At 35.4% G+C, this 21,654-nt stretch overlaps 1 protein-coding gene across 4 annotated transcripts; it reads left to right on the top strand.

Annotated features, from left to right (window-relative positions):
- Positions 1–1,273: 1,273 nt before the first annotated feature.
- Positions 1,274–20,746, top strand: LOC149773712 (uncharacterized). 4 transcript variants are annotated; one of them, XM_089946189.1, is made up of 3 exons: positions 1,277–1,511; positions 11,091–11,206; positions 15,459–20,746. In XM_089946189.1, exons 2-3 carry the CDS (start codon positions 11,104–11,106, stop codon positions 16,829–16,831), a joined length of 1,476 nt encoding a protein of 491 aa, XP_089802315.1. In that variant the 5' UTR covers positions 1,277–1,511; positions 11,091–11,103; the 3' UTR covers positions 16,832–20,746. The 4 variants fall into 4 exon arrangements, with proteins under 4 accessions (XP_089802318.1, XP_089802315.1, XP_089802316.1 ...); XM_089946190.1 differs by lacking the exon at positions 1,277–1,511 and adding an exon at positions 9,128–9,266; XM_089946191.1 differs by lacking the exon at positions 1,277–1,511 and adding an exon at positions 9,135–9,224.
- The last annotated feature ends 908 nt before the right edge of the window (positions 20,747–21,654 follow it).

Below are 21,654 nucleotides of genomic sequence, written 5' to 3' on the forward strand. Positions count from 1 at the left end.
AAGTGCGTGGTACCAAACTCCCTCTGCAAAGATGGTCAAAGACAGCGCAAACAAGGTATAGGACAGCAGTTTTCTGAGTTGCTATTTTAAACATGGACATGTTATTTGAAACATAGACATATGGCAAACACGTAATTGTGTGTATATTTGTGATGTGTGTATATTTGTGTAAAAAAGCGAATCCTAAACAGTAAGTTCATCATTCAGTTTGCTTCAGTTATAAGTTTAGTATAGTTCTGCAATAAAGTAGATTTTACACACACACACACACACACACACACACACACACACACACACATATATATATATATATATATATATATATATATATATATATATATATATATATATATATATATATATATATATATATATATATATATATATATCTGATTTATTCGTTAATTGTTATTGTTTGCGTGCGTGTGATTTAATTCTTTTTCTTTCTTGCCGTATATAAAGCGTATGTCAAGACTATGTTGATGACATCAAATTCAATATAGCAACGTTTAGTGCAGATCTCAGAATTAACAGATATATTGAAAAATAATAAACGTTTAGTGCAGGTCTCAACAGTATCAAATGAATTTTATATTAAAATATTTTTTTATTTTTCATCCATATTAAAAATTTTAATGATTTATTTTATTTGCAAATCCGTCTCGCTTAATGATCAATAATACAAGGTAAGAGAAAACAAGTACCGAGATTTAGAATTCTTCAAGATAAATTCGCTTTGCCCGTCTATGTGTATCTTTACAGTTCTTACTAGTAGAACCGGTTAAACTTATTCACTGGGTACGCGTGAAAGTGACAGCAATCAACCAATTTTTAAAGTTTTGTTTCAACAGGAAATATGTACATCAATGGATAGGCTCACTTTGTTTGAAAACATTTTGACAAAAAATGTCGATATTACTTAATTTAAAATTCCTTATAAAGATCCATGGCAGGTAATATTTAGTGTGACTGATACAGTTGTGATAAATTTAAAAAAAATTAATTAAATTTTAAAATCTTTGGTCATGAAAGAACTAATTGGTTATTATTTGTTATTTGTACCATAAAAAAGTTAAAAGGCATTAATAACGTATACGGAAGATTACTCACTTTTATTATAAATATACACACACACACACTCCATGCAAGCATGAGAGTCTAAGACAGGCTTTGTTATTTATCGTGAAGGATCATTTGTTGTCAAAGAACATATATTGCTTGTGTCGTTTACCTTTTAGCGTTATTTGTACTTCTGTGCTGGTCAGTAGGACGTATTTCACTGTTCGTACTTTATCCTTTGCCCCCGCTCTGGATGATTCAGTGCGTATTAAGGCTTGTTTGTGTTCTAATTCTTGGTAAGTGTTATCATATTATAGCAGACGAATATACATGTACTTAACTCCCGCAGCGAACCATGATAACTGATAGGGTACAAGCCGTGTGTCTCTCATAGACTATTATATTAAACGTAGGACACAATCAACGATCTACTGGATACAGGTGATACAAAGGTATGTATCATATTAGTTCTAATTACTTACAATATATATGTACTTGTTTGACTGTACGAATATGAACTTGTGAACTGGTGTAACATCCGTCACTTCCTAGTTCAGACGAGATATAAAAACTTATATTTGCTTGTACGGCAAACACTGATACTCATATGTTCCTGTTATTGCAAATGGTAAAACGTACTAACATTCAGGAAGACAATAATAAGTACTAACGAAACGTTAAGCATCTTTCTCTCTCTCTCTCTCTCTCTCTCTCTCTCTCTCTCACACACAGAACAATAGTCCCGTGTGATAGATAGAGCTTCATATATGAGTGTTTCTCTACATATTTGATTATAGAGACCGTTGACGAGCAGCTGGTGAGGATGAAATAACTAGTACTGGTCGGCACCCCAACATATATTGTGTATATTACTAAACAGTTGAAAGCGTATGCGCTATAACATCGCAAATCTTGCAATACACATATGTGCGTTACTACTGATACACTAGTTTGCTCTTCACACAGGCTGAAATAGTATGTTTACACTGCAGGCGTTGACCGCCGTATTTCACAATAAGTTGTAAAGAACCTTTTGATATACGACACAAGTTCATGCATATCGTATTAACTTATTGATCGCTGTTTAATGGAACGCAGTCCATTCGACCTGTTTAAATGGAATACGTTCTTAAAGTTTGTTGTATTTTTTTTTACAAGTCTATACATGCAAAACAAAAGTTAGCGCAGGACCTGAAAACAAGACTGATGGCCTTTTTGGTTTTGTTATTGTCAGTGCTTGTTCTTTTTATTCTGGCTACCTGAACCTGAAAGTAAAAAGGTTAAAAACGATATTATGGGATAATCTTAAAATTTTATGACTAATTGATTTCTTAAACATAATCATGCAATGCAGTTTAGATTGATGCGCAGCTCAGAGGTCGCAGGTATGAGCAGTCGAATTCGGAAAGGGTATGTGGTCACCCAAACAAGCTCAGTTACTTCACTTCGATTTTTATTGTTGCAAGCGGGCAACTAATTTCGTTCAATCAAGGGTTTATAATATAAAGGCCATAATTCAACTTCCAGTTGTTACGTATATACTGGATCCATATTCTTTCACTGGTCAATTACTCACATAGATTGCATGCACACACAAAAAAACAACCCCCACCCCAACCACCCAACCACCAAACAAAACAACGAAACAAATAACAAAGCAAAACAAACAAACCAGTTTTATTTCCTATAACTTCACAACTCCTGTCAGTTCTACTACAGCTACACTAGTTCACCCTTTCAACAGAGTAAACTATGCACACGAAGTGAAACTACAGGTACACTGCAGACGGTAACCACCGTTTTCCACGCTGTATTAATAGAAAATTATAATATTTGACATACGTTTACGCACATCAGATTTTTAAATGAAGACATCCGACGAATTGATGATTATTTGCTTTGTAAACCACACCAGTCGTCAGACAGTAGGCCTGTAGAAAACCGAATACAATCAACCGATAACAACCCCCATCTCTCTCTCTCTCTCTCTCTCTCTCTCTCTCTCTCTCTCTCTATATATATATATATATGATCAATCAGCTGAAGGGAAATCAATGAAAATGTGTTACAATTTATCAGACATGTTTATCGGCTGTTGAATGCGTTCCAGAAATATGCAAAGCAGCTTAAATATATGTTAGCCTAAGGAAAATGAATTATATAATGAAGCTGAATTGTGTTTTACCTCAATTCAATTGTAATATTGCTTAAGCTATACTTTTTTTAAATCTAAAAGTTTGTTTGATTAAGTTAAATTTAAACTTCGGATATGAAATTGTTCCTGCTGAAAAGTAATTATTTCTGAACCAGAAATAAATAAATTTGATATAAATACCACACCGTACGCTTGCAATCGATTGTGTATGTACCGCCGAATAGGTCATATTGCGGTATGCAAATATAGGCCAGAAGGAACAGAAACAAATACCTTTCAAAGAAATGAGTGCAATATAATTAGTCAATACAGGGAAATGACTTCGACGTTTCATTTCTTATAATTGTTTAAACTTTGTGTTTTCAGTGAGATTAGATATTTACAATCGCACTCTTATCAAGTTACGTGCCCTTAATGTATGTGCTGTTTACGAACCAGGTCCCATTTGCACTAATATGCTCAAAATTTCTCCTCAGAATGAAATTTGTGACTTAAGACATCATTACCTTTTCTCGAAAGTAAAGACAGTAAAAGGGATGCGGAATAACTTTCTGGTATTTTAAAACCAACTTTAATTCCTGGAAATCATATTATTCTTTGGGAAAAAAAGAGTTGAAGAATCAGCATGATGTACTATATATGAACTCTTTAGTGGAATTACGGAGAGAAGTCCGACACAAGTGATTCATAATTACATGATGCACTATACTTTATCTGTTTAATGGAATTAAGGACAGAGGCCTGACACAAGTGATTCATAATTACATGATGCTCTATACTTAAACTGTTTAGTGGGATTACGGAGAGAGGCCTGACACATGTGCTTCATAATTACATGATGCACTATACTTGAACTGCTTAGAAGAGTTACGGAGATAGGCCCGACATAACTGATTCATATTTACATGACGCAGTACATTTGAATTGTTTAGTGGGGATGCGGAGATAGGCCTGATATAAGCATTCATATTTTACATGATGTCGTTGTCGTTGTTTTGCCAGCCCGTTTTGTACAAAAATGACAGAAAAATTTGATAATCTACGTCTGTATGTCAGTTTGTCTGTCTGAAATTCCTTTCGTCCTAAACCGTTCGATTCACTGTATTAGATAGATTCGTCTTTTATTGTAACCAAATAGTAAACATATGTAAGAAATGTAACATTTGGGGGTTTCACACCTAGTATCTAAGACATGGACATAAAAGTCAGTGTGTTGCATTTTAATTACACTGAAACTTTCCCGTGTAACACAACTTTAAATAGCATGATGGAATAAATAATATTTGTAAAAGATTTCTATTTACTGCAAATGTGTCACGGTTTTGAAGGACTGTAGGTGGCGTAATTATCATACGATGATAATTAGCGCTCTAAAATAGTATTGTTTAACATTGTTGTTTTAAATCTTGTAAAATTACTCTAGGATTTACGAATGCGGTCACCAGGGTTACTGACGTTGTTGTGATTCATCTCCATTTTTTTCATGTTCGTATCATCAATAGATGGTTTTATCCATGAGGACTTTAGACTATCACGAAGACATGAAGTCTAGAAGAAAAATGATGTAAATATAAGAAATGAAAGTATATATAATGCACCTAGTTATCGAGGATCGGATGTAGCATCTTTGTCAATTTAGCGTAAGCAAAACAAGGAAAATAATATAAGAAAATGAGTCACATTCTCTTGCAAAACTGTCAGCTAGTGTTGTAATATTTTGAGACGCAGGCCATTATAGTGTTACTATTGGAGTTTGTATTCTATTTAATAACAACTTTGAGTATGATATAAAAGAATGTAAAAAGGATACTGTTTGTAATTTGATTGCATTATATATTATAATTGGTGAAAGGGACTTCACATTAATTAATGTGTATGGGCCAAATAATGATTGCCCAGAATTTTACAATAATATAAATGTTATTATATATGAATGTGAAAATGAGCCTGTTGTTACATGTGGGGACTTTAACTTGGTTCAAACTCCAGAATTAGATTCATATAATTATAGAAACATAAATAACCCTAATGCTAGAAATGCATTATTAAATATAAAAGAAACTTTTGGTCTCTTGGATCCATTTAGAGTATTAAATCCAGGTTTAAATAGATATACACCGAGAAGAAAAAGTCCTCTAAAAAAGCAAGATTGGATTTCTTTCTTTTGACAGAATCTCTTATGCCAAATGTAGGAAAAGTGACAATTTGAATCAATTTATAGGTCCGACCACTCCATGGTGACACTGTATTTGAATTCAAATAATTGTATCAGAGGTAAAGGTTTGTGTAAACTTAATAACAGTTTACTATTTGATATAAACTATACTAATGAAATGAAACATAATTGCATAAAAAGAATAAAATCACAATATGCTGCAGCTGATTATAATGGAAATATTGACAATGCATTGGATTCAGATCTAAGACTGGCTATATAAGACTCGTTATTTATAGATACATTGCTGATGGAAATCCGTGGAAAAACTATTTTATATGCTTCATATAAAAACTATTTCATGTGTTTCAAATAAAAAGAAATGTAAATTAAAACAGGAAATCAAATTTATGTAGCAAATACAACCCATAGAGGATAGTTCCATAGGGACTTATATTAAGAAATATTTGAGTCTAAACAGAAGCAGCTTGAAAGTTTGAGAAAAGAAATGCTTCAAGGAAGTATTATTAGATCCAGAGTAAAATGGATAGAAAAGGTTGAAAAACCAACCAGATACTTTTGCCATCTAAAAACAGAAACAATGTAAATAGAACAATCACCAAATTATTTAAAGATGACAATGAAATTATTAGTAGTCAACTTGATATTCACGGGGAAGTAAAAGAGTATTATAATAACTTGTATAATGAGGAAAAAAAAAGTAGAGGATAAAGACTAAGAGGACCATCTAAATAACTATCAAATTCCTGACTTTACCAAGAGCAATCTGTAAGATTAGAAGGCAAAGTTACCCAAACAGAAGTATAGGGTTGTTTAAAAAGTATGAAAAATAGCAAAAGCCCGGGATCGGATGGTTTCAGAGCTGAATATTTATAAGTCTCCTGGATTGACATTGGGAAATTTATAATTAGAACAATCAATGATGCATTCTAAGCTGGATCATTTTCAACTGCTTTGAGACAAGGTATTATAACTTGCATACCCAAAGAGGAAAAACATAAGCAGTACCCGAGGAAATGGCGTCCATTTTCTCTCATTAATGTTGCATACAAACTATCATCAGGATGTATTGCCAAAAGGATTAGTCAGTACTGAATAAAATAATATCTGAGGATTAAACTGTTTTGTAAACGGAAGATACATTGGTGAAAATATAAGGATTGTATTATGATAGTGTCCACATTACAGAAGAGTTACTAATACCAGGTGTGTTACTATTTATTGATTTTGAAAAGACATTTTACTTTATTTCATGGAGATTCTTGTTTTAATTTTAGACCTAGTATAAGACACTGGTCTAACACGTTTTATTACAATATCTCATCGGCAGTTCACAAAATTGCTTTCTTTCAGAATTGTTAAAATGTCTACAGGTTGTCGACAGGGTGATCCAATATTCCCATATCTCTTCTTGTTATGTGCAGAAATATTAATTATACTATTAAAGCATGATAAAAAAACAAAACATTAAAGCTATCAAGTTAAGGGAAACAGTATCTTTACTGTCACAATTTTTAGATGACAGAACTTTAATTCTTGATGGCTCTTTTGAATCGTTGGAATCCTCTGTTGAAGTATTGAGCTTCTTTGCAAAGATTTCAGGACTGAAACTGAACATTGCCAAAACAAAAGCACTCTGGATAGGAAGCATGAAATACAGTGCAGAAACATTTCATCACAGGTTAAAGTTACAGTGGATGACTGAATGTACATTACTGGGCATAAAGTTTCAAATGTATTTGGATAAAATACTAAAAATGGATTTTAAAAATAAAACAAAAATGATTAAAACTTATGTAAAACATTAGGAAAAACGATCCATAACACAAATTGGTAAAATAACAGTTCTGAGAACCTTAATTATTCCAAAACTTAATAATTTGTTCATCTCATTATCAAATCCTTCGCAAAATTCTATCAGAGAATTAAATGAATTATTGTTCACCTTTGTATTTAAATCAAAAGTGAACAAAGTTAAAAGAGAGGTTATGATTCAGGCTTTTTCTAAGGGTGGCTTAGCGACGACAGATATTGATAAATTTATATTTTCTTTGAACATGACATGGAATCGTAGAACTCGTCTACCTTACAGAAAGTTGGTCAATTTATTTAAATATGAAATATGCGAGATTAGAAACATGTTTCAACTAGGAGATAAAAATGTGATTACTTTATCCCAAAACATAACAAATGCTTTTTGACGTTATGTTTTACTGGCATAGAAGCCGTTACTATGGAAATATATACCCCTGACAGGGGAAGATGTTATGAAAACAAGTGTATTGATGAACTCCCTTATAAGGGTAAATAAGGTACTCGTTTTCTATAGGAAATGGTTTAAACATAATGTAATATATATTGGTGATATGCTTACAGATCAGGGAACTATGATCGACTTTGAAAGCTTTAAAGCTAGATATGGTCTTAGTACTAATTTCCTTGCCTTTAAAGAGATAATTAAGTTGTAAAGTCCTTGTGTAAAAAGTTAAGTAAGGTACATCAACACTGGTCAGACCATTTATCCCCTTCCATTTACAAATTGCATTTCATAACGATAAAGGACGTAAAGACTATTACAATTTACATTTTAAAAAGAGTGATAAACCAACTAGTGAAAAAAATGGAATGAAATTTTCAGTCTGGATATGGATAATGGCTTGCCGTTGATACTAAAGTTTTTAAAATAACAAGAAATTCAAAATTTCACTGGTTTCGTTTTCGTAATGCTCATAGAATTTTACCAATGAATTATTTTCTGTATAAAATAAAATTGTCCAACACTGATAAATGTACTTTTTGTACCAATGTCCCAGAAACAATACGGCATTTACTTTTGGGAATGGGATGTGATATTCAAGCTGTGGAATGACGTGATTCTTTGGATTCAGAATAAAGTGACTAAAGATACTGTGCCAAGTGAAAAAAAACTTATATTAGGATATAAAAATAGAGATGCAATTTATGAACAACGTTTTTAATTTTTCTTTCTGTTAGCCAAATACTACATCTATATTTGTAAAATGAGAGGGAATATACCTAGATTGAATGGTTTAAAAGTTTGTGTTAAAGAACATTATAATCTGGAAAAAAACATATTGATACAATCTGATAGGAAAGACGCAGTAATGTTGATTTTGGTAACAGTGGTAACCATTATTCCACAGTACATAGAATGATGTGTTTAACTAAAATACATATTTAATAGCGTCATGTTTTTATAGTGAACAGTTTATGATGTATATTTATAATTGTCAAATAAGAGATTATGTAATACATGAACGTGTGCACATGAGCTTGCACGAGTGTGAACGTTTATTATTTTTCTCTTACACTATATTTATTGCCTTAGGCTATATCATTTGTAAGGTGACCCTGGGACGGTTCCCCAACCCAATGGTCAACCTATTACAGAGAAAATAAAAAAAATAATGAAAAAGATTTTAAAATATAAAAAAAATAATTATAGCGTTACTTTTGTGTTTCTGATTACGTTGCATGTCTCTGATCAATTTTTATGTTTAAGACAATTCCAAAATGCTGCCTTACCATGCATCTATCTTCTGTGGAGAGTTAGACCGTAACAAAAAATTTGTTTTATGTGGAGAGTCAAACGTATCGAAAATCGCTGAAGTCTAAAGTCGTATATATCCGTTCAAACGCCTTTCATTGTAAATCATGCATGAGATAAGATAAGAGAGGAGTAGCTAATATATACAGTTTCTGACATTCATTCTTGTATATAGTATTGCATACGTTGTGGTAAAGCCTCGGATAAATCTGATCACGTCTGCGTGGGAAAAGCTTATTGACTGCCGGATTCACAACCGTACCAAGGCAAGTAGAACAAGGATACATACCGAGGGACACGCAACAAAGGTAATCCGAGCTGATCCGATGGCAAGATTTTATGGAACTACTTCAGCATTAGTTTTTGTGTGCCTCCCCCCCCCCCCCCGCCACACTGTCACCACCAATGGCTATATACAGAGCATTGGTTCGTAACACATGGGTCATAACTTAAAACTGGGTCAACATGCTGTTTTGAGTGGGTCGCTGAGATCAACCAGCATAATTTGAAATTTCCTACCCAAGTGTTGTTTTTCTACCATTTGATGGGCCTCGAACCACAAACCTAATCTGTGTCCCCGCCCAAATAGTTAAGAATCGCTGCTATAGAGGATAAAGTTAGTACGGTTAACTTGGCCGTATAGAAGCTGAGGTAGCTCAATTATTAGAGAGTCGGATTCATCATCCATGGGTCGCAGGTTCAGTATCAGCCAAGGCCAACCCGGGTCGGCTTCCTCGGTGTGTTCTTGTGACAAGTATTTCGTTAGCATATCCTTGGCGTGATATTTCCTTTGATTTATTTATAAAGGGCCGTTAAACCAACAAAACAAAAACGTGTGACACATAGTATTAAAGTTTATACTGGTTCATACTGATAATACTTAAGAACTTGTTGACTAAAATCTTGCAATATTGTTTCTTTTCATGTACGCAGTAATCGTCCAAGCTTTCAATGAATTCATCAAGTAGTTCTCGAGTTTTTGTTTTGTTAACTCACAACTAAATATACAGTCAGACAGAATGATTACAAACCTCTTGGGGCCTTGAGTGGTCTAAAGCGCTCGCCGTTACGGATCACTGCCATCTCACCTCTGTTTGCGTGGGTACATGAGAAAGCTTGCCAGTAGCTTCTCGTGGATCGATGGTTCTTCCCGGGCATTTTACCGGGTTCTTCCTCCACCATTAATACTGTCCGCCATGTATAGCCTATATTGTGCTGAAAAATGGCGTTTAAACCTACAACAATCACAAAACCCCTTCGCCAGTTAACGTGCTTTTCATGGATGGATACAGTAAAACACGCATGTCCAAGTTTATCAGAAACGGAAGATACCTGGGTCTTTGGAAGCGGATGAAATCTGTAATATGTGGCTGAGAGATACAATTCGCACGCGCCCACACATTTTGAATAACGATACAGTTGTTACTTTATTAACCTTTACAAACTGTTATTCTTTATTATTCTGGTAATGTCTCACGTATTTCAGGGGCTTTTGACGAGGATAGCATCGTGTGCGTCCTTGACATTTGCCCAGGGCTCAGCATCGTGTAAGTCTTTGACATTTTGATCAGGACACAACATCGTGTAAGTCCTTGACATTTTGATCAGGAAACAGCATCGTGTAAGTCCTTGACATTTTTATCAGGACACATCATCGTGTTAGTCCTTGACATTTTGATATGGGCTAAGTATCGTGTAAGTCCTTGCCATTTTGATCAGGACACAACATCGTGTAAGCCCTGGACATTTCGATCAGGACACAGCATCGTGTAAGTCCTTGCCATTTGAAGAGGATACAACGTCGTGTGAGTCCTTGACATTTTTTTTTATCACAACACAGCATCGTGTAAGTCCTTGACAGGATACAGTATAGTGTAAGTCCTTGAAATTTCTAGGTATGCACTAGCTACTTTCTAAAAGGACTGATTACAATTTGTACTAGTCATTCAACACAATACTGAACAGTGAATACTGTTGCAGTGAATATTATGGCAAAAATATGCACTTGTAAAATCGTTTGCAATCAAATCCGACGTGGAGCTATTGTGCGGTCTGCGTTTTCTTCCTATCTTTTCGAAATCATGAATGATACTGCCTTGAAGGCATTTTTCACTACCTCAAATTATTTTCAGATAAAACAGACGTATGGCAGGACCCATTTTTGTTATAGCTGTGCTTTGTTGGTCGCTGATCTCCTTCTCTTCACAACACCAGAATACTTCACAAAATGGTACTACTACACAACAAGGTATGATATAATGTTAGATTTGTTGTGTGATGTCAGTGGTGGGTTACAAGTCATTGGATCAGCTAGCAGCATCATAAAATTAAGTACAACGTGTACTGTCAATATGAAATGACATACCTTTTGCTGGAATTCTTGACAAATTCAAAGAAGTTTGCTCAGGAAAAAGGGAAATGACGCGAAAATAAAAGAATAACTCCTTTAACGGTGTGTCTATGAGAGAGAGAGAGAGAGAGAGAGAGAGATCAACTTTTGATTTAAAAAAAAAACAAAAACTAACAAATACATGCGTAGGGTTGCTGAAGTTTCTTGGAGCCTCATTTCTGAAGGGAAATCGAGGAACATATGCTTAATTTTGTGTTTTATTATGCATTTTGTACAGTGTAACTTGTACGTACACGCAATCCCCATTTATAACGAGGATGTTGCGGAGCTAATATCTACTCAAGATTTAGCCCCAATCGCCTAAATTTGCAGTAAGAAGTATAATTTAAATTCAGTTATCATTATGCAATTATCGCGTTTGTTCTTAGGCGGTATGGCGAACTGAGGGTAACAGGAATATTCATCGTTGGACATTACAAAAGGGCTACTATTGTTTTGTATTTTGTACTGAAGTAAATGACATTATCATGGTAACAATGACGTTTGTTCAACAGCTTCTGAGTAGAGAAACATTCCTTGAACTATTTTAACCAAAATTTGGCGCAAAGGGAAACACGAGAGTTGGATCAGTCTGAATATTTGATAAAAATGATGTTAATATCATGGTCCACATATAGGTACCTGATGCTAATATGACATTATTTTAAAGGTAACAGAAGATCATCTAAAGAGACATTTTGCTGTTGCTGTTGAGAATTACTTGATCAGCGGGATCTTAAAACTGAAGCATAAACATCATGATTGCTTTCAGAGTACCTGTGTATAGTACACGACATCATATATATATATATATATATATATATATATATATATATATATATATATATATATATATATATATATATATATATATATATATATATATATATATATATATATATATATATATATATATATATATATATATATATATATATATATATATATATATATATATATATATATCACCATGCTAAGAATAGGTAACACTTAAAAACCCCAGAGATTTTAAAGACTGACAGGTAGAGTTAGGCGAAACTAATTACATTTACAGAAGCTGGAATCGCTGTAATGTAGCTGTATGAAATGTAGCATATAGCTTAGGAGATGCTTCATTGACTCGTTTGTGAATATAGGAGTGTGTGCTGTGTGAAAACTATTGCCAAAACACGACGTATGAGACATAAGGAGAAACCATAGGGTTTAAATTTGTTTCCGATTATTCCTGGTATCATTTGCATGCGTCATAATGATCAGTACCTATGTCCATAGATATAGTATCAACACTTACAGAGCATACTTTATTTACTAGGAAACCATATACTCAAGCAGCACTTGATATACATGTCTGAGTAAAATCTGCAGATTATACATAGCACGTTTGGACAAGGAACGAGACTAATGCGACCCACCCGTCCTATTGACAATTAATAAGGACTCATAAATTACTTTCGCTAAGACTGACACTCATACCTCTCTCACGGAAAGTCTTCTTATACAAATTACAGGTTTATAAATCAAGTTGCCCTTAATAATTTGTATTACTTTCTGAGAGGACTTGTAAATTGTATCGATTTATTGGCCTCAAAACGAGACTATAGTTATATGATGTCTCTCGCCCATGGCGAGTATGACGCTGTAGATAGGGAACTATTGGTGGTAGTATTCTGTTTTCTGTTATCAGGCTTTCCCATACGTATGTTTTTTTTGTACTGCTGGACGTGTATATCTAGAACAAGTAAAGACATGATTGGGATACATCTGATCACGTAATATATATATATATATATATATATATATATATATATATATATATATATATATATATATATATATATATATATATATATATATATATATATATATATATATGTCTCTGACTGATGTATAGGGTCTGCCTGCTTCTCCGGATACTGACACGAGTACATGGGACGACACAATAGAGCATGGCGCCAAACCGTACTGGAAACAGGAAGATTATGTAGAATACAAAGCAATATTAATGTTAAACTGACGAAGGCTAGAGTAAGTTTACGTATCCAATTTTGAATTAGGTACATTTAGCTGCGCTTTAAACAATCCCGATAATGTCGCACTTTACACACGGACATTGCTCTCTGGTGCCCACACGGACATTGCCCTCTGGTGCCCACACGGACATTGCCTTCTGGTGCCCACACGGACATTGCCGTCTGGTGCCCACACGGACATTGCCCTCTGGTGCCCACACGGACATTTCCCTCTGGTGCCAACACGGACATTTCCCTCTGGTGCCCACACGGACATTGCCCTCTGGTGCCCACACGGACATTTCCCTCTGGTGCCCACACGGACATTTCCCTCTGGTGCCCACACGAACATTGCCCTCTGGTGCAACATAGCGACAAGGATGCTCATGTGATTATCAGTAAAATAAACAATTGACAACGAGAATAGATACTGATTTCGGTATACACTTAGAAGACGGGCTGGAATTTCAGTAAACTGCAAACCATGATGATGTTCTCGCCTAAGCATTATTTCAAAGCAAACAAAACATAAACATAAAAATAGGGTTTATGATCTAGCCCTGTTATCAAACGTACGAGCGAGCGAGCGAGCGTGCGAGAGAGAGAGAGAGAGAGAGAATTCTTCATCTGAACGCTTTCGAAAGACTAAAAGAATCATTACAATGAAATATGAAATGGGACTTGCAACTTCATTACCTATCGACTTCATTGAAATCAAGTTCTTTTTTTTGCAACTAAATCGGAGAAAAGTAAGTAAAGCACTATGTAAATAATTTAACTAAGTACACTTTAAATGAATTTGCGCCCCACACTGCGTGACATAAAAACAGCCCGAACCAGCCAGATATTGAAAATAGCTGAAAAATGCATTGCCACTCATAATAAGATACGCACAGGAAACATAACTGTGAGTTGATGGGGGTATAAGTTCCTCTTGACCATGTACAAATCAATGAAAGAGGTTTGGTACCTAGTATGGACGACTTGTAGAAAGGAGAATGTGTTACGAGCATTAGCATACTATACTAAGTTATTATCTTAGTAATAGTCAAAGATAAACAACAGTTATAAATTCCATTCTTGTTGTGGATTTAAACGATCCCACCCCTAAAAAAGCAATGCCCGAGGTTTACACTTCAACTTGCTTTTCAATGTGGCACGAGTCAAGTCCTCCTTCTTATTTCATTATCTTTTAATATTTAATATTCTCGATCACTTTACATATCATAACGCCAGATGAACATAAAGCTGGAAATGGGCAGCCTTTATTTTGCATCTTTGAGTGATACTCAGATGTATAATGTGAGACGAAACGCCATCTTTTCTGATAATACATGTAAATTACGCTTGTAACAATATTTAATACCAATTAAATTTGCTTTTATGATGCACATAACACGGTCCCTTCTGGCCCCTTATTTAAGACAAAGAGGATATTTATTTCAAGCGATTGAAAAAGGATATGTTTCATCGAGAGGTAAATAACCCAATTATTTTCACAAGCGCTGAATCAATGAAAATACTCAAGTTCTTCATCTACGAGATGAAATATATCCGTTGTTCAATCGCAGGAAACAAATTTTATTTTATTTTATGATCCAGCGTATTGTCTATCAATATGCACAACAGACTGATAGCACATTTATTACAACATCCCGCACGGTAATCTCATATGCTTACTGTTTAATTTCTGCTCTGTGTATTCGCCCAGAAAATATCAGTAGTAAAATAATTATCCTTCCTAATTCAAGACAAAACAGCGCATTATAAAATATGAAGAAGAAAAAAAATGCACTTTATTTTATTGCCATTAGTTTGTCAGTTTGCTAGGTGGTCATGACTACCACTACACCTTGAAGCTCTTAACGTTCTTAGGTATAAAATTATCGACGCGGCTGTGAAAATATTTATCGTGTTTTACTCCAACGAATTATCGCAAATATTTCACTTGGAAAATCCAGAAATTCAAGGCCTATCAGAAAAGAAATAAGCATATGTTATAATAATTTGATAGTATTGGAATCTTACCTTGTAATGGTCCTGCTTTCTTCGTATTCCATGTTTACACTCTGCATTAAAAATCTGTATACATTTCATTTTAGATGCAAAGATTTTGATACTGGGAGCGGGAATGACCGGAATCACCGCAGCAAAAACTTTACACGATAAAGGATATCGGAACTTTATCATTTTGGAGGGATCGAACAGAATTGGGGGACGCATCAAGGAGACAAAGATCGGGAGTTTCATCGTTGAGGGAGGAGCGGCTTGGATCCATGGCAGCGGAACTAATCCCCTTTTAACCCTTGCAAAAAGATATAATCTCTCCTATGTCACCACACACTACGAGGACTACAGTGTTCGCGATGGCAGTGGACATGATGTCACTGACGAATTTGCCATACGTTATAACAAAAGCTTCGGCCCAGCTTTTAAATTTTTCAAGAGCTACACAAAAGAGAGTCGTGCCAGAGATAAAACGGATTTTACAATACGCAGTGCTTTGCTAATGGGAGGATGGCGTCCAAGATCTGCAGTTGATGACGTAATTGAATTCTTTAACATAGATTTTTCATATGCTTATCCTGCTGACGTCGTATCCGGGTTGCATGCTTATATTTATGACGCATATGAAGCATTCAACACAACAGACGACTTAACAGTGAATGATGTCAGAGGATATTCGCATATTGTTAGAAGTCTACACGCTGAATTCATATCAGATGGAGACCAACGGCTGCGTTTGAATCAAGTCGTTACAGATATTGAACAAACCGACGAAGGTATCGTTGTACGCACCAAAGACAATGTGACTTATTCGGCTGATTACGTCATTGTGACCTTCAGCATAGGTGTTCTGCAACATAATGACGTTCGTTTTTCTCCACCCTTACCTGTTTGGAAACGAGAGGCGATAAATCAGTTTCAGCAGGCTCTTCTAATGCACGTTTACGTTCAGTTTGCCGAGAAATTTTGGGACGATCGTGAGTTCGTGCTATACGCAAGTGAAAGGAGGAACTACTTCAACATATGGCATAATATCGATAAAACTTTTCCAGGATCCAAAATTTTACAAGTGTCAGTGGTTGGTGATGAGGTGAAACGGTTAGAGAGGTTGAAAGACACTGAGATAATAAGTGAATTAATGTCTGTGCTCAGGACTATGTACAGTGGCCGCGATGTTTCTGAACCCATCGCTTATGCCATTCCACGCTGGTACTCTAATCCCCTCTTTCGAGGCGCCTTCTCCAACTGGCCACCCGGATATACACTTAACACATTCAGTAATCTCCAGGCACCAGTTGGCAATATCTTTTTCGCTGGAGAATACAGTGACCGCCTTAATTACGGGTATATTCAGGCATCATACCTCTCAGCACTCAGGGTTGTAGAAAAAATTGATGAATGTTTATGTAAGCCGGGTGCTTGCGACGCAACGATCCGACCGAAGGACAATGAACATGAATGTACTTAACACACTAGGCAAATGTACAGTGCAACAACCGAAGAGGAGCATGGTAGCTGTTCATTTAATGAATGTCCCCTTTCATCATCTAGCTCGTATCATTCTCCAGATTTTGATTTAGTTATATCCAAATTAATTATAGCATTTATTTTAGGATTTTTTTATACTGTAATATACTATTTTTTGTTGACGTTGTAAAAAGGAATCTGACAATAGTCTAATCATTTGCCGCAGTGAACATGATTATTACTGTTATTTATAATTATTTTAAATAATATGTGTTGATTAGCTAATCAAATTGTCAATGACTGTTTTTTTCTCTGCCGGTCATTAACATTTATATTTTACAAAATTGTTTATGATAGTAAATCAGGGAATTGCAAATCCGTTAGACCGACTCCCGGGATAAGCTCAAATTCAGCTCGGGAAGTTTAAGTGTGCAAAGTATTTTGTCGTCAGAAGTGTGCAAACACAAAGAGGAGAGAGAGAGAGAGAGAGAGAGAGAGAGAGGTCGTTATGCCTTATGTTCTGCAAACTTTACTTACTTTACATTTATGAGAACTTTTATTGAGTGTTTATATGTACCGTATTATTTCATGACACAACTGGCTAGTTTCTTTCATCTATCGATCTTTCACTCAAGCGATATGTACTGCCAAAATCTGTCATTTCCATCTTGTAGTCGGTGTCAAGTTCAGTGTCGCATTTTTTCGTACAAACGTGATAATGTGGATATTTACTATCTGAAAACCGCTCCGGTGGCCTAGTAGTTAGAGCGTCCACCTCGGATGTGGGAGGTCGTGGGTTCTATTCCCGGCCGAGTCATACCAAAGACTTACAAAAATAGTAATATCTGCCTCGCTTGGCGTTCGGCATTCAGAGGTTAGTGTTAGGACTGGTCAGCCTAGTGTCAGGACAACGTGACTGGGCGGGACATCATGCTACATGTCTGCCGCATGATGCCCATGTGCTAGCCATCACTATAAGCTGCCACAATGCAGGCATCTTAGTGATATGACCTAAAAAGTGTTAAAGCTACTTTAAAAATCCAAATCACACACACACACACACACACACACACACACACACTATCTTAAGAAAGTTTGCGTACAAATAAGAAATGCACATTTACATTTTAACGTAGCAGTTACATTTTAATCGTAATTATCGTATGTATCTGTAATTAGCCAGGCAGGAGCTTGTCATGCTTGAATTAATCGGTTTGTTAAAGACTGTGTTGATACATGTCGTTAATTTCAGCGCGAGTAGGCGATGATAGCTAACAATATAAATAGCGAGAATTCTTTGATAGATTTGTTTGGAAATAAAAGGCACTGCTCTCTAAAATAAACCTTAAATATTGTGTTTAAAAATGATTGAAATGCTGAATATTTAGCACCGATAATCGTTTGTTAAGTGATACTTTCCATGTGCAGAAAACCGGCACATGCTTACTGTTTGGCATAATAACGATATGGGTAAGGGTTCTAAAACCATTTTCAAAAGTCGGCTTGTCGACGACTTTGATGCATGTCGCCCAATTCAAAGTGACTAGATTATGATTGTGAAGTAAATGGATAAAATAAGTATTCATAAATCATTCCGTTGTGAGTATAAATACACCATTACAAACATAGCAGTCTGGCTTTCATTATTGTTGATGCAGTTGTAGAAATGAATCTAGTATCGTATCTAGGTGGAAAAGGAAAATTTACGAGGTTTCAACGAGAACAAATATTAAAGGACATGAGAAAAAATAACCAGTAGGATGTCACGCAACCTGCAAGTCCCAGTCATTATGATAATGAGTATCCTTGGCTAGAGTAAGGTTCATAGAATCATGTAGTGTTCTGTTCTGCGGTCACCGCAGAAATATCCCCAAATTTCGCAATGCGAAAACGGGATATGATATCCATTTTCCAGAAGCATAGCCAATTTTACATTTTGATAGATGACATTAATGAAATCTATGTTGGGGTTTGGACCGAGACTCGGAAATCACAGTAAAGGGGTTAGACTATCTCCCACGATGCTATGCAGTGTGGGAAGACAAAATAATGTAACTCCGCGGCTGTGAATCGCTTGTCTGGGTACAAACGGATACATACATTATTTTTCTCACCCAATTTTGTCCAGTGAAAATAACCCTGCACCCTTGCAATTTATTTGGCAGATTCAAAACACAGTATTCACCAGGTAATATTATTGCTTCTCACTCTATAAAAAGGTTAAAAGGTTTTGTACTCTTTTATGAAAATCTGAATATTTATCTAAGTAGAATCTAGCTATATATGCCCTTCTTAGAAAAGGAAAGAACAATCAAGAAGAAGTTAAGTGTTGGAAGTATTGAGCAAGGAGCATCTCGAACCTCGTGCCATTGTTGTTAAAAATATAGTACGGAGCATTTATACGAATATGTTAACGAGGGCTATGGGATGACCTGTCGGCCCTAAGATAACAAGTCCTAAGCATGAGAAAACAAATATATAAAATCATTTGCTATTGTTACCGTATTATTATTTTTGATCGATGGATGCCATATGAAAATAACAGTAAGTAATTAATATCTTTAAATCAGGATAACTTGCAACGTTCATCAGTTCTAAATTGAAATAGTTATATTTTAGGCAACGTTATCGGCTACAGGCTGCCGTACAGTTTCTAAGTGTGCAGTGACGGAGAATAGCTCAAATTCATGACATTTTTGAATTTATATTTTCTTTGGTGGAATTTTGACAAGTGTTGCTATTGCTAGTGCAATGATACACTACATGAAAACCTTCATGAAAAATAGCGTGTGACTTGATGAATGAACCATTCTGATTGGTATGTACAGGAAGTTTCATTTGTTTAAAATTTTCGATTTAGCTGGGCTATTTGGGGCAGTTTGACAAAGATTGAAGAATACAGGTCAAAAGGAACGCATTTTTAGTTGTAAAGTCTTTATCGTAGCTCCTACGAGAGTTTGCATCTTCCATTTTGTAGTCAGTCATGTGTATTCTCTGTGTACATGGGTTGGTGGTTTCTGTTATAGTTCGTTCCACATGGCATCGAAAATTTTATCATATCTGTAGCTCAGTACATTTTCAGGTCAGCGTCATTGAATGTATCTAACAGTATATAATTAGTTTCACACAAAGTATTAAAAACTAGTTAGGTATTTTAGCTACATTTAATGACGCTGACCTGAACATGTACTGAGTTAGGCCTGCATATAGGATAAAACTGACAGTGCTGTGTGGAACGAACTTTACTTTCTAGCATAATACCATATAGTTTGACTTAGCGCGCGCGCGCGCGCGCGTGTGTGTGTGTGTGTGTGTGTGTGTGTGTCAAAATGTTTTGTATGCTTTGTTTGCATAGATAGAGAGACTTAAAGTTGCTGTATCTGTTTTTTGTGGTATATATCTGTTATTGTTGTTGTTTGATTTTAGAACAACTACGTTAGGCACAGCAGAAGACAACAAGGATTTATTTTTTAAATGTAGTTCCTATCGCGTTGACGCCTTGACTGAGACGACCTTTCTAAGACAACCAGATTGGGATAAGAAAAGTAAGGCTGGCAAAACATATTTTTCTATCGCATGAATGAGATAGACCAATGCTTTCTATATCCCATGACGTTTCAACTGTTACCATGATCATCTCATACGATTAAATATGATATGAGGTAATAAACAATAATTTTAACGCCAGAATGAACGATTCCCAAAATCAAAGAACCAGATTAAAATAAACCCTTACAGACAATTGTGTTGCAAGGAAATTTGGATACTTGTAGTGGTTGATATTGTTAAGTTGGTTTGACGGTGAATTGCAGTCGTTTGCTTGAATGAATTTTACGAAGTAAACATTTATGGATTACTAGTGTGCTTATGTGTTTGTTTACTTGAATATTTTTAGAAAATAAAAGTTCATGGCTTACTAGTGCGCTTACAAGTTTTCATTTTAATAAGTTTTACAAAGCAAACTCTAAAGGATCAGGTGTCTACAAATATATGTGGTTATTTTAATTATTTCTTCATGTGCGCATTTGCCACATAAAAAAGAAAACAAACTGCTCGCAGTTAGGCGTATGCACTGGCAGATGTGCTGAAAGGCTGATCAGTATACACTTAAGCACAAACGCCAAAGACGGTTAAATGCGCGATATCCACAATATTTAACCTATCTGTATTATTTCGTCCTTATTGGTCAACCAACCATCACCGATTTATACATCGAGGTATTGTTTTTTATCTGTATTGGCAGTACCTAAGTAGTCTTTGATAAATGTAACCGACACTCCATGGTCTCTGAAACGACATCGTTAATGTCTACATTGGATGTTTGTGGGTTTTAAAGTCTGACCTTGGAAAATCACAAGCTCGACTGGGTCAACGTCAACAATAAACCAGCGTATAAACTCTGTCTATTCCACTCTGGTGGCAAACCTGCTCAGATCCACCTAAACGCCTTATTGGGGTGAGAAGTGTCCGTAAATGTTAAATAGGCATTCAATATGCTCTCAAGTGTGGTTTCTACGTGATAAGGTAAAATTAACAAGGGCGCCTGGCGTTCGTACACGGAGCGCTTCAGTAACAAGATGTCCACATCTTTGCTCGTCCAATCGTGTCTGAACAGATTAAGACAGCGGAGACGACTTTATCTGCCATACGTTAAGCAATCAGCAATCAGCAGTGTCAAGTAAAACTGCAAACCCGTACGGGTCAAAATACAATAGATTATTGTGCCATTGTTTATACAGTTTCGTCTTATACCATTTTTGTGGCTTCTTCCGTCTTGTTCAGGCTCAGTCTGCAACATGATCTGCTTTCCATTATGAAATTGGC

The sequence above is a fragment of the Sinohyriopsis cumingii genome, unplaced genomic scaffold, assembly GCF_028554795.1.
Source record: "Sinohyriopsis cumingii isolate HCF-2022 unplaced genomic scaffold, ASM2855479v2 utg000622l, whole genome shotgun sequence".
Classification (NCBI taxonomy): Eukaryota; Metazoa; Mollusca; class Bivalvia; order Unionida; family Unionidae; genus Sinohyriopsis; species Sinohyriopsis cumingii.